Here is a 15,039-nt window from a genome sequence, read left to right as displayed (position 1 = left end):
ATATAGCACCCTGGGAATTTATTCCTTTTACCATTTTAGTAAGTACTTAGACCAATGTGTTAAATTTGGAATCGATTACTGCCCATGGCATGAAGTATGTATAGCCTTATAAAATTTAAATTAATTATTATTGAAATAGAACATGCACATATTTACAAAATCCAGTTGTGCCCAGAGCCCCAGGTCAAAGAACAGCAGGAGTGAGGCACTGCTCCCAACTTAGTTATTGCTCCTGGGTTACATCTGTCTGACAGAACTGTGCACGTGTAGCAGTTCTGCAGTCAGTTGTATATAGTACTTCTTTAATGTAGTACTCTGCCCTCATACTTCATAGATGCTGTCAGCTCTATGCTGCCAGCGAGGGATAGACACTTTCTGCCATGCCACATTTCAGCTCATCCTCACCTCTGTTTTTCCATCCTTTTCTGTCTTCTGCCTTAGGTCTTAGCTTTGCTCAATCTGGTCGTTTCTAAGCTAGTAGGCATTTGTTATATCTCTAAAATCCCTATTAGGTACTTTGAATGTAAAGGTAGTATTATTTTTAGATACTTTTATTAGGTGACTAAACTTTTAAAGCTGTAGTTCAGTATCTAAAGTGCACTAATTATTTGCATTATGAAAACATTTTTTAATTGGAAATAGTCCTTGTGACTAAGAAATTATTAAAATTATAAATTTAAAAGGGAATATATCTTTCAACAGTTTATACACATCTGTATCATAATTTATTCAACACATATTTATTACTGTATATCTGACACTGTTTAAAAGGAGTGTGTTTGTTTTACTGTATTCTTATTTATCTCAGGTAAATTGATTTATAAATTTTCTCTGTTTTCTTAGACAAAATTGAAGAAGCACAAAAAGAACTTAATGGGGCAGAAGTTTCAAAAAAAGGTAAATTAAAATCAGCTTGAATGTAAACTTTATTCTTGCAGTGGTGCCTATACATATACCTCATAAATATAGCCTTATGAAATAAATCAATATGGACATATCACAAAATTAGAAATCCCCTTGAAGTTATTGATACTTAACATTTTGTGGACTTTGCTTTATGAAACATTTTGGCCACATAGCACATTCTATAACTGTTTCCCACATATTAATGTATGACTGGTAGAAGTGTGAAAGGTTATTGCAACTCTGTTGAAAGTCCTGTTTGTGAGACTGTCCTGTAGCAATGAAAGTACCAATATAAGGAAAACAGTTGGCTGTGTCCATGCATGTGTGTTCATGTGTGTATTCATGTGATGCAGTTTTTTTTTTTTTTTTTAGTGAAAAAACCTAAGACAACTAAAACAGCCTGAATACCAGTCAGTGGAAGAATAGTTGAATAATTTGTAGTATACTCATATTTTGGGATATCATGCAACTTTGAAAAAATGTTAATTACTTTAGTTGATGGTGATGACTTATCAAATAAGAAAAACAACATTGCAACATAGCATGTAAACGATCTTATTTTTCTGTGAAAACTAACAAAGTCAAGTGTGTATGTAAGTATCTGTGTGTATATACGTATACACACACACACAGGCTTCTATGAGACTGGACAGTGTTTATCTATGTGTATATACGTACACACACACACAGGCTTCTATGAGACTGGACAGTGTTTATCTATGTGTATATACGTACACACACACAGGCTTCTATGAGACTGGACAGCATTGGAAAGGGTTTATACACAGGAGTGTGTATGATAGTGGGAGAGGAGCAAGGGAAGGCGGCCCACTCGTTTATAGGCTTTTGTATTATTTCACTAGCTACAATGGGTGTAATTTTATATTAACATTAAAAACTTGAAAGGAAAAAATTGGTTTTCACCATAGAAAACATTCATTATCTTTCCAAGTAATATAAGAAAATAGATGTGATGCGGAAGAGTACGTAGGGATGGTCACATAGTGAGGTGAATAGTGTTTAAACACTATCTGTTAATGAGCAAAATTGATTATGTGCTTTTAATATTACGGGAAAATAAAGTTCTCTTTATGCCATTTGTATTCCTTGATTTATTATTTATTTTACCTTGTTTTATCTTCGAATTACAGCTATTTTGACAGTAGTTTAGCTAAGTAGGATTCCAATTGAAAGACTTTTAACAAAAAATAGCTTTTAAATCTAGTTAGACTACTGAGTAGGTGTCTGTAGGGGAAATCATTTCTTGCCATCCCAGTTCTCCATCTCTTGGACCAGCCTGTGAAGCCTCCAAGATGGTTTGGGGTTGGGCTGGTCTTACATGTATGGGGTACTGTGTAGCACCCCTCATGTCTTCCTTCTTCTCACCCCACACTCCTTCCGTGGACACTCTGGAAGGGCCATGTATTTCTGACCCTCTAATGACATTCTTGCAGAAAAGCAAGGATAGAAAGAGTAGAGAGATGTCTCCATGGCCACGTTGTCCCTTTGAAGGGCTGACTGACTTTAACGCATAAGGCATTTAAGGCACTCGAGGTATAAGAGGCTGTACTTTTAAAGTTTTGTCTATAGCCAGTCTTTTTTTTTTTTTTTTTTTTTACATCTAGTCATGGTTTAGAGCTGCTTCAATTAGCAAAGTAAATGTGAGCTTGTCTTCCTTTTCCTTGTTACTTTTTTGGCAAGAGTTTTCAGAGCAGTGAACTAAATGCCTGATAGGAAGGAGGAAGTGAAACAAAGGTTCTAGAAAGAGAAATTGGATAATGAGGTTCAGAATAATGGATTGGGCTACAGTTGGCAGGCTACACTTATTTAAGAGCTAGGATGAATACCAAGTGAGCATTGTTCTGTGCAGTTCACTGCATAGAATTACTACTTGGCTTTCATTTTTATACAGAAATGAAAAATAAAATAGTTTTCCCTTTCAAATATAAGTAAGAAATAATATCAGTTTCTCTTTAACAACATGAAAAGTCTGAGTAACATTGGTGTTGAGATTTTTCAAACCTTTTCTTGCTGTTACCTATTTTATTTTAAAGGATATTCATTTCTTTCATCAAAGAATATGCTTTAAAATATAGTCATTTGTTTTAGATTATGGTAGGTCATCTATAATAGATCTCTTTTCATTGTTTTCTGATGTACTTTGGGTTTTTTCCCCCTGTAAGTTTAGCCACATTGGCTTTTTTAAAAAATTACTTTTAAACACTGGTTATAGTTCTAATGCTTTGTCTCCATTGAAGGTTCTGTGGTCTTTAACTTATTCGAGGCTCTTTCTCCCTTTCTCTCTTTTTTGTAATTATTAAGACAAGTAACTAATTTATTTTCAGAAGCATCTAGCATAGTAGTAGACTCTTAAAAGCAACTTCCTCATTAATAGATTAAAAAAGACATTTCCTCCTGTATTTTAATAATTTAAGAAGGATTAAATCTCTTTAGTGTAATATGGAAATAAAGAAACTTACTTTGCCTGTCACACACCAATAGAATAAAGAAATGCACTGAATTATGTTAATGTACTTATTTTATTCTTTTTCTCTTTTGAATGCAAATCAGATGACTTTAATTTGATTTATTTTTGTTTTAATCAATTTGGGGTAGATATAAGGATGCAACATTCACACAAGTCTCCATAATGTCATTGTGTTTTTCCTTACAGTGCTATCTCCAGATTCATAACACGCATTATGCTTGACACTATTTTTAAAATTATTGAGTGGGATTTAAATGAAATAGTGACTGTCACAGAGGTGGTAATGGAATATGAATAAAATTAACTGGGAAGAAATAAATAGATCGATTAGAAGAGCTTTTATGGCTTTCTCAAGCTTTAATTTTAATACTCTGTTTTAAGTTTTTGTCTTATAATGTTTGACACATATACATTAATATGTAACATATGTAGCATATTAAGTTACAAAGCATAAGAAAGACATGGTAGTCTTTGGTTCTCACACCCAATTTAAGAACGGGAACGTTGCCAGTACCATTGTATCCACCCACATGCTGATCCGCAATTCATCCCATTGTCTCTTCTATAGAGGTTTTACTGTCCTTAGTTTTCTGTTGATCATTTCAATCCTTTTAAAAAGCAATTATGTCATATAAATATGTATCCCCAAACAATATATTTTCTAGTTGTGCCTGAATTTGAACTTTTAAATGAAACGATATTGTACATAGTCTTCTGCAGCTTTTTTCACTTAACGTTGTTCCTAAGATTCACCCATGCTGTTGCACATAGCTGTTACTTTTCATTACTGTAATAATATTGCACTGTATGAAATTGTTTGCCCATTCTTCTGTTGATAGATTTAAGTTATTTCCACCTTTTTGCTATCATAAACAATGCAGGTATGAATATTTTTATATCCTGGTGCCTATGTGTGAGTTTTCTAGAGCATATATTGGGAATGTGGATGCTCAGCCCTGCAAAATGATGCTGTGTTGTTTTCCAGAGTTTTTTGGGGAGTCTTTTTGCATTCCCACCATCAGTGTCCGAGAATTGATTTTGTACTATCAAGTGCAAGGTATTTTTAGTCTTTTATTCTTTTCTAATTGAATAGATGTTAAATACTCTTTTATTCTGCTTTGGTTTTGTTTCCCTGATTACTAATGTTAAAAGAAAACTTAAGACACAAAAAGTTTAACAGATTTTATTTAAACAAAGAATTATTCATGAATCAGGCATCATTCAGAACCAGAAGAGGTTCAGAGAGCTCTGCTGAGCAGTGTGAGCAGCAAGCTTGTAGAGGCTGAACACGGAAGCAAAGTGAGAAGTCACCTGATTGGCTGCAACTAGGCATCTGCCTTCTTTGGGTAGGGTGTGATGAAGTGTTTGCTGTATTTGGGCATGATCTGATCAGTTGACTGCCTGCAAAGTAGCGATTTGTTACAAAAAAATACTGTAACTTTTGGTTTCTGTTTGTTTGCGCACCAAATTAGGTTGCAGTTTGTTAGGTCATAACTCAAGGTAAGGAGACAGCCTCAGGCAAATGGCCTCCTGCTTGTTTAATTTAAGAATGTCAAACATGTCTTCATTTGTATTCCCCCTTACTGAAATGCTTGCTAGTATCATTTTCCCTTTTGTAAAACTGAGTTGTCTTTTCTTAATATATTTTGAATAACTATCTTTATTCATTTTATGTGCTTTATTTTTCAGATTTATTTTTTACTTTGTTTAAAGTGCCTTCTATTCACTAAAGCGAATAGAAGCTCTTGATTTTAATATTGTCAACCTATTAATTTCTTGCTTTTGTGATTCATTTTTTTGTATTTTATTTGCCTTAAATTATTCTCTACCACAAGGTCTTAAGTATATATATATTTTCTATATTTTCTTCTAAAAGACTTCCACATTTCAGATTAAAAACCCATCTGGAGTTTGTTTTTTTAAAAAAATATACTTAGTTTTTTAATGTAGTGTAAGTTAGGATTCAAGCTTCTTTTTTTCCTCAAGTGGATAACCATTGCTAATATTGTTAAATGTCCCTGAAACATTTAGTATGTTTTCTTTTTACTGTTTCACGTTAATTTTTTATTTTTGTGTGGGTTTGTTTCTTAGCTCTCTGTTCTATTCTGTGAATTTGTGTGCCCATGTTTTAATATCACAGTATGCTAATTATTTACCACTTTATTGTCTTGATATACAGTGTGCAGTAACCAGTATATACACTGTGTACAGTACGGCAGATTCCTTGTGTTATTTGCCTTCAGAACTGTTTTGCCTATAGTTCTTTGCTCATCTATTTGAATTTTACAGTCAGGTTTTTAAAAAGCTTGTTGGAATTTTGTTTGGGTTTGATTGAATTCGGGGCAAACTGAATTCAAATTTGATTGAATTCAGAGATTTCAGGCCTCCTATTCAAAAAAGATTGTATATTTCTGATACTTGTGTTTTCTTTAGTGTTTTGTCATTTTTCTCCATATGAATCTTTAATTTTTTTGCTCTATTTCTTAGAATTTAGTGTTTTCCTCATTTTAATGATTTTGCTTTTGTAAAATTGTTTTCTAGCTCCTGGCAAATAAAATGCAATATATTTTGCATATTTATTTTATATCCAGCTATTTGGCTGGACTTTCATTCATTATGAAAATTGCTGGTATTTTCAGATTTTCTTGTCATATCAACTGGGAATAATGAAAGTGCGTTTCTTGATTTTTGAAATCATTGTTTCTTTTATTTATTTTTTTTATCTTGCTCAGTCAGCTCCAATAAAATTGGTATCTTAGACTTGTTCCTGATTGTAAAGAAAATGCTTCTAATTTTTCACCATTAAAATATTCGCTATCTTTTTTTGTGGGGAGAGATTCTGTATATTTTTTAGTTGCTTAAAGGTGTTATCTTCTATTTTTTATTTGTTGAAATTATTTTAAAATCATAAATTTATTTTATCACGTTTTGTTTCTATATAAAGATGATCTTACTGTGTCCTTCATTCTTTCATTCTGATGTTTAAAAGTGACTTACATATCTTTAAACCAATTTGGTCATGATGTTTAATCTTAATCACTGCTAGATTTGATTCGTTAATATTTTATTGAAGAATTTTGAATCCATGTTCAAGGCATTGGTTTATATTTTTATTATTTTTTATAATTTTCTCTGCCTGATTTTGTTTTAAGGTTATGCTAGTTTGATTGGATGATTCGAGGGCTATATGCTTCTGATTCCCATGGAGCTGTTTGTTTGATATTGGAATTGTACCTTTGTAGGCAAATCTTACAACATATTTTGACTTTTGGGAGGGACTGCAGGGTAGACTTTTAACTCCCAATTCAGTGTACTTAACAGTAAGGATTATCCAAACATTCTGTTTTCTCTTCAGTTTTGGGAAGTTGTATTTTTCTTATAATTTATCCATCTTATCTAAACAGTCACATCTATTGGCAAAAAATCAGTCATAGTATTTTCTTGCTCTCTTTCATTTCTGCTGTGTGTGTAGTTATGTCTATTTTTTATTGCTTCTATCATTCATTTGTCCTCTCCTTGCTTTCTTGGTAAGAGTTGCCAGTTTTCTGTTTTACTTCCTTTTTATTTTGCCAGCATCTGGTTTTCATGATACTTGCTTGCTTCATCCTTTTTAGTTTCATTAAATTTTGTTCTTTTTTATCTTTTCTGTCTTTTCTTTAGGTTTGTTCTGTTACTCAAATTTCTTAACTTGGAATGCTCATTCATTTTTAAGCCTCTATTCTGCTCTATTGGCATCACTTAAAGCTTTTAATTTCCTTGTAAGTGTTGCTTAGATGCATCATACACAATTTTATATTTGTTAGTTTCATTCTTTTCTATGCTGGTTTCTTCTCTGACCCTCTCCCTACCCCAAATCATGTTTGATTTTTTTTCCTCCACATGGATGGGGATCTTACTTATTTTTAGTAATTTCTCACTTAATTGCATTGTGTTGTTGATTGTTTTATAAAACCATTTAGGATATCCAGAATTGTTTCTTCTCTGTTTCTGAATATCGTGTAATCAAAATTTTCTGAGAATGTGGTATAAAAGTACTCATAGATTTTATGTTAGAAACTGAGCATTTTTTAAGTAACTTAATCATTTTGCCATGATGAAAAAGCTGAAGTTGAATAATGTTAAATAACTTAATCCAAGGGAGTGCAACCAGAAAGTACATGAGGAAAATGAAGCCCATGGCTTGGACTGTGCCATTCTGATACAATTCCCTGGTATAACTAGATAAGATCTGTGTTAAAGTGATAGTTGAATTTCTGGTACAGTTTTATTTCTGTTCTAACTTACCCCTGTGAATGATGGGATTATGATAGCAGTCACCTACAGAAACGTTATGATCCAGGATAAAATAGGATTCAGACAATGGCCATGGAGAAAGGTGGAGACTTTAGGTCAGCTTGTATTATGACTTTTTTAACATTATTTTCTGTCTCACAGTAAGAACCTACAGTTGCCACTATTCATTACCAGTAATTTCTTTTCAGCAACAGTGGTATCACTCTTACATTATATACTTCAGCCCCAGAACATTTTTATGTTTTAAATAATTTCTGTATCACCATCTATGTAAGAGTAAGAGGGCCCAAATATATATAGGTAGTTTATGTGGGTTAAGAAATAGAGTAAGGAAATCTGTTCTAGTATGAACGATATTCATATTTGCTCTGAAAAGTCAGTTGATACGTGGGATTTTTGTTAACATAGGCATGATTTATGTCCTGAAATGTGCTTCGCTTATCTGGGGAAGCTTGAGGGAAGTTAGGTTCCTGTGTAAAACGAGACTAAGTCAGAAGTGAGAGTGGTACTCCACTGGATCCTGAACTCTCTAATGTGTCAGTAAAGATACTAGTTTCTTACCTACATTTCTACATTAAAAAATGGATATTTGTATTCATTTTATCATGATATTATTACAAAATTTTAATTTTTTTGAAGATAATGTGAATGAGTTTCCAAGGGGTGAAAATGGTGACTCTCATTAAAAAAAATTTTAAATTACCACATACAACCTTTTTTAAGACGAAGGCTAATTTCAAATAAATATTTTATGTTAATAAGGCCATGCTTTATTGCCAGTGACGCTCTTCCTTAAACATTCTGCTGAGTATAATTAAGAAAATACAAGAACATATTCTTGTAATTAGGGATGACAAAGTCCTTCCTGTGTAATAGCGAAATTTAGGTGGTATAGTAGAAAAGTTGGACAGATTTTATTAAATTAAAATGAAGAATGTCAGCACCATAAAAGATAAGATGAAAATGTTTTAAAACTGGGAGAACATTTGTACAATAAAACAAAACTTGATATGCTTACCTTAAAAGGGTATTGACAGTTTACAAAATGAAAGCTCATGTAGATGCGGCTAGAGGAAAGGCTAGTGTAGTATTTTTGTGAGATGTCTGAATGATAGAGTATTTTTAAAGGAATGCAGTTTTATTATTTTAATATTATATTGATATTAACTAGTTTATTTTTTATCCAGTTGTGGTCCTTGGGTTTCTTAATTATTAGGAAATAATATATTTTCATGAACATGTTTAATAGAGGTTTATTTTAAATAACAATATTTGTAGATCCTAGTCTCTTAATGTTAAATGCCCTAAAAATTATCATATTTTTTCCTTGTACTTCTCATTGCTTTATTTAAGTGAATTGTTGTGATGCACCAGCCTTTTTTTTTTTTTTTTGCCCTGAGAAATAGATAGGGAAGAAAACGTCTAAACCTTAAAGGAGCCCGCAAGCTTTAATACAGCTCTTTCCCAAATCATCATAAATCCCGAATTGGTAGAGATGAGGCTAGCACTGGCAGCAGTGCCTAACAAATTTCCTTGGGAAAACAGCAACAGACTTTTTTTTTTTTACTTTTTAGAAAAGAAGTCATCTCCTTTTTTTACTAATTAAAATTCAAATTTAAATATTCATGTCTTATGAAGTATTCTCTTAGTGTAATAGACAGTGAATGCTGTGAGCTTGACTTACAGGGAAATTAGTATTGTTTTAATTATTTGTGTCATTTATATAAGTTAAAGGTATCATGTGTTAACCATGTCAATATTTTGAGAAATTTAAAAATCCCAAATCCCAAGAGATCATTGCCTTTCAGATAGACTGCCAGCTTTATGAAAGATGATTTGCATAATGACATAAACAAAGCATTTTGTAGTACATTAATGTAAAATAAATGTCTTCAAATATCCTGTCCTTACTGTGTTTAAGTTCAAACATTTTTCCCTTTGAAATATGAAAGCAAAAATTCTCAATATTTCCTAACAGTGTTACTCATCACGGTCTATTGAGCCATTTATTAGAGACTTAAATAGCTAACCTGATTTTAATTTTATAGGATGATTCATAGAAAGACTCACATTCTTGTGCATACTTAATAGCATATTTCATTGACTTCAAAATGCTATTGATTGCAAGATGCACAATGATTTTATGCATCCTTTAACAAGGAGAAAAGTCACTGCCAATTAAGTTATGACACAGTGCTCTTATAATTGATTAGAAGCTGCATCCTGATTTTAGAGGGATTAAAGTGTTTTTTAAAATTTGTCTTACATTATATTAAATACATATTTATCTCCACTGGTACATTTTTTGACAAGAAAGATAAAGTAATTAAGGTAATGGCATATGGATTTGAGCTGCTTTGACAGCATCCCTGAGAACTGTGAAAAACAAAGGATTGAAATTATCCTAGAGGCTCATTTGCGGGTTCATGGAAGAGTGGTATGGGGAGGAAAACCCAGATTTTGTTTGTTTCACTTTGCTTCTTAGGTAATTGACTTCATGCCGTATATCTCAGTATTTTCTATATAAATAATGCCACGGGGTGACTTACAAGGATAATATGTGTTGCTGTTCATCTATTTAGGCTTTTCCCCAGGTTTGCTACTGTATTCTCTATATAAGACCAAAAAGAAAGAAAGAGGTAAGCTTGTATATATTTTGCCTACATAGAGATTTGTTCTTTTTCTCATGTTTCCTCAGAGAAGAGAGCAGACATGTTGCGTAAACCTGAAGAATATAATTTGAGGGCAGAAATAGTAAAAAATAAAAGTGAGAGAAGGCAGATAAATTGAAGGCAGATAAAGAACTAGGAGGAAGTCTAGAAAATGGATTTTAAAAAATGAAAAAACAAAGCATGGAAATAACAAAGTATCATTTAACCAAAAGTATGGGGTTCTTTTATTGCTTCACTATGCAAAGGATATTTTGTGGAGCTATGCTACACGCAGGAAATTTATCAGACTTTGAAGGATGTAGCTTAGAATTTTTCCCTGACCACCAAGCAATGGGGTGTAAAATTATTTTATTTAAGAAAAGAATTGGAAGTAGCAAATAAGATTCTGTGGATGAGTGGGGAAGGGCAAGAAGAGGACTTAAAAGCATCGCAATGAAAACAAATGTATGTAGTAACATTTATGCATGGCCTGATCTGCAGTGGGAGGTGGACTACGGGAGCCGGAGGGACGCTTTGGGAGTCCAGCCCACTGTGAAGGAGCAGGAGCCGGAGGGAAATGTCACTGAGTTTTTGGCCTGGAGGAGTGTGTTTATTTCAGCAGGCCCACCCCACATCATGTAGTTAGCCATTTAGTCACTGTTTAGCATGACCCTCATATGTGAAGAAAAAACGTGGTAACATAGATGCAACTCTCTGCTCCGCACCCTCACCCTCTCACCTCTGCCTGGGGTCTCCTCACATTTTCCCCTGTACAGTTTTGACCACAGTCATAGTGCAGTGCTTACTGCAGTTCTTAGTGCATGCAGTAGACATTTGACAAACATTTATTGCATCAATGATGATGGATGGTAGAGGTGTCAGAAAGGATGGATTCCTTTACTTACTTAACAGCCAGGATTTGTAAACAGTGTGTTATTATTGCTTTCTTTGATTTCTTAAGTGTGGTTAGATATGTAATCTAGATTGCTTTTCTGAAGTAAATTGTTTCTTTCGTCATATTAAATTATCTAATGCAGTGATGTATACAAACAGTTTGTGTATGTCACTGTCACAAAAATAAAAGCTTCCTTCTTAAAGAGCTCCTAATGAATCCTTTCTTATGACTTCATTGAATCAGGAAGACTAAGACTACTCTCAGTTATTTATTTTGTAATATCATAACATCTTTGTAAACCTGGTGGGAGGTTGTGATAGTGTGAAGAACTCAGGATTCCAGGTTTCTGGTGTTAACACTACAACCTACAACTCAAACGTCCTGGTGGTAGAAGTGTTAATCAAGGGGAGTTCACATTTCCCTGTTCTGGTAATAGACAGTATTGCCCAGGATTTAACCTTTTCTTGCTGATGTAGGGTCAGTTAGAGTGCTAGTGAACTAGCTGGGACAGGCTTAGAGGGGTTGGCTAGGGAGAGAGTTAACAACTTATGGCATTTTTTAAAGTGGTAAAAATACTCCCCACCGCAGATGATTTCAACCTACCAAATGGTTGCGGCTTGCAAAATTCCTGAATATTTATTTAGTAGTGGAGTGGTCCACAGCACACATTGCTTGGAGAAATCATTATCATACTATATTCTTGCGGATTCAACTACTGTGTACTGTCGTAAGAGACAGACATAACACTGACTGGACACTAATCCTAAGTTTAAAGATCCTAGAACTTTCTTAGAAAAATCACTGAAGTCTTTGGAATCTTTCTCGTGAAAGTGGAGCAAGAGGATATAAATCCGAAAGACTCAGGAGAGAAATGTGACTACTGTTCCGTAAACCTAGTGTTTTAGTTGAAGGCTGAATCAACCTTCTACTAAGTGATTTTCTTAAACCCGTAAAAATAACATCAGAATACAGGGTGAGTATCCCTAATCTGAAAATCTGAAAACTAAAATGCTTCCAGATTTGAAACTTTTTGAGCACTAGTATGATGCTCAAAAGAAATGCTCATTGGAGCATTTCGGATTTCAGATTTTCAGAGTAGGGATGCTCAGCCTGCAAGTATAATGCAAATATTCCAAAATCTGAAAAAAAATCAGAAATCCAAAACACTTCTGGATGAGAGGTAGTATGTATTTGGTTTTCTCATCAGCGTCAGTTATCTTGTTAGCAACATTCAGGTTTGTCTTTCAGCTTTCTACTACTTTTGTACAAACTATGCTATACAACATTAGAGCAAATTATAAAAATAGAAAATGTATTTATTTCATGACACTTCACATCAGTTGTCACTTTTCTATTACCTTTTGTGCTAACCCAGCTATGTCATAGCCAAAGAGGCCCTGTGCTGAGTTACAAAATTGTTCTTACCACTTTCTGTGAAGTGCTTGTCAGGAGTCAGGCAAAGTGCTTATTGAAAAGACAAATAAGGCCGGGCACGGTGGCTCAAGCCTGTAATCCCAGCACTTTGGGAGGCTGAGACGGGCGGATCACGAGGTCAGCAGATCGAGACCATCCTGGCTAACACGGTGAAACCCCGTCTCTACTAAAAAAAAAAAAAATACAAAAAACTAGCCAGCGAGGTGGCGGGCGCCTGTAGTCCCAGCTACTTGGGAGGCTGAGGCAGGAGAATGGCGGGAACCCGGGAGGTGGAGCTTGCAGTGAGCTGAGATCCGGCCACTGCACTCCAGCCTGGGCGGCAGAGCAAGACTCCGTCTCAAAAAAAAAAAAAAAAAAAAAAAAAAAACAAATAAGAAGGTTAATACAACAAATACTCTATATACTTGGTTTTCTTATCTTAGTGGCTTGTTTAAAAGACATATGTATGTTAAGTAATGATAACAGTGTATTTTTGAACTGTAACATTTATAAGTATAATATGTATATAACAGTAATAACACAAAAGGAGGAAAAAGGAAAACAGCTGTGTAGGCATAATGTTGCCACATCTCACTGGAATTAAGTTAATATAAATCTAAAGAGACTGTGAAGATGTGAGGTAAGTCCTACAGCTACTACAAAGGAAATAATCAAAAATCTCTGTAAGTGAAAAAATCATTAAAGAAATTAAATATTACATGTGAAAATATTCATTTAATGTAAAAGAAGACATTAAAGGAGAAGTAGAAGAACAACAAAAAAAAAAGACACAAGACATACAGAAACAAAAAGTGAAATTGCAGGCATAAATTCAGCTATGTCAATAATATCAATAATGTGAATGGATTAAACAGTCCAATCAAAGGCAGAGATACCAGTGTTAATCCCGGCGCTTTAGTATGATAGAAATATACATGCTGAAATAGTGGTGTAGCCATTTTGTCCTAGTATTGCAGTTGCACCCAGCGATGGTGTTGATGATGTAATAATGATAATAATAATCATATCAACAGAAGCAATAATGATGAACAGAGATTAAACAGTCCAATCAAAGTCCAATCTGTCAGACCAGATTAAAGAAACGAGATCTGACTCTACAGTGTCTGCACTGGCACTCACTTGAGATCCAAGACACAAATATATTGGAAGTGAAAGGATAGGAAAAGATATATCATGCAAATAACAAGCATAAGAAAGCTGGAGTGGCTATGTTAATATCAAAAGGGACTTTAAAATAAAAAAAATGTTACTAGAGGTAAAGAGACATTCTCTAATGATGAAAATGTCAATCCATCAGGAAGATATAACAGTTACAAACACGTATCCACCTGACAACAGAGCCTCAAAATACATGAAGCAAAAACTCATAAAAATGAAAGGAGAAACAGACAATTCAACGATAACAGTTGGAGACTTCATTACCCCACTTTTAATAATGGATGGAATCTTCTAGACAGAACGTCAGCAAGGAAATAGAAGACTTGACTGCCAATACTGTAAGCCAAGTAGACCTAAATACTCCACCCAAGAACAACAGAATACACATTATTCTTCAGATACATGGAATATTCTTCAGGATAGACCATCACCTAGGCCATAAAACAGTTGATCATTAAATCATATAGGATTGAAATAATATAGTTTGCTCCAACTGCCATGGAATGAAATTAGAAATCAGTAACAGAAAAGTGTACCGATGTGAAAAAATTCTTCCAGTCCCACATTGTCCCTAAGAGGAGAAGAAATGTCAGTCAGCAAAGCAGAACTTCTGTTGTACAAATGACACCAAGGCTTTCCAGACAAGTAGCCTAGGAACATTGCTGTCATACTGATAACAGGTAATTCTGCATTTGAATCCCTCCTCGTGAGGAAACTAGCAAAGAGAACTGCCTCTGGAAATGTTTTCTTTGAAACAAAAATAAAGCTTGACACACAACTACAATTCCTCCCAACCTCAGAGTAAAAAGCATCTTCGCAAGTATCAAGCAAGAAGCGGATGATTTAAAGATAGAGAAATACGTTTGATCTCATTTTCTTAAGGCGGAGTCAGAGCATGTTAAGAGCTGAAACTTTTAGTATAGAAATATACCTGTGACTCAGTGTTTTTGTTGTCAGTTCTTAAGGATATACTTATAAAATGATTATTTTGGTTTTGCATGTTCATTTTATTTTAATAGTGTTCAGTATACTTTAAATATTTTGTATTTTAATAATTAGAATAATAGCTTTTTAAAGAAAGTTATTGTAAAACATCAAATAAAATATATGTTTATGAGTTTTTTTATGAGAAGGGTATTAAACGTTTGGTTTCACTGAAGCTAAAATACCAGTGTTAATCCCGGCGCTTTAGTATGATAGAAATAGACATGCTG

General features: G+C 33.8%; 1 protein-coding gene across 2 annotated transcripts in view; it reads left to right on the top strand.

Moving 5' to 3' along the window:
• HIVEP1 (HIVEP zinc finger 1) overlaps positions 1 to 15,039 on the top strand; it is a 151,727-nt gene that overhangs the window by 75,011 nt on the left and 61,677 nt on the right. For both annotated transcript variants that reach the window (XM_017891166.1, XM_017891165.1), the window contains exon 3: positions 844 to 897. In XM_017891166.1, coding sequence (XP_017746655.1) covers positions 844 to 897 — 54 coding nt within the window. The remainder of the gene's footprint in view (positions 1 to 843; positions 898 to 15,039) is intronic.

Source organism: Rhinopithecus bieti, unplaced genomic scaffold, assembly GCF_001698545.2.
Source record: "Rhinopithecus bieti isolate Rb0 unplaced genomic scaffold, ASM169854v2 scaffold_19939, whole genome shotgun sequence".
Classification (NCBI taxonomy): Eukaryota; Metazoa; Chordata; class Mammalia; order Primates; family Cercopithecidae; genus Rhinopithecus; species Rhinopithecus bieti.
Note: the sequence above shows the minus strand (reverse complement) of the source record. Positions and strands in the feature narration are given on the sequence as shown.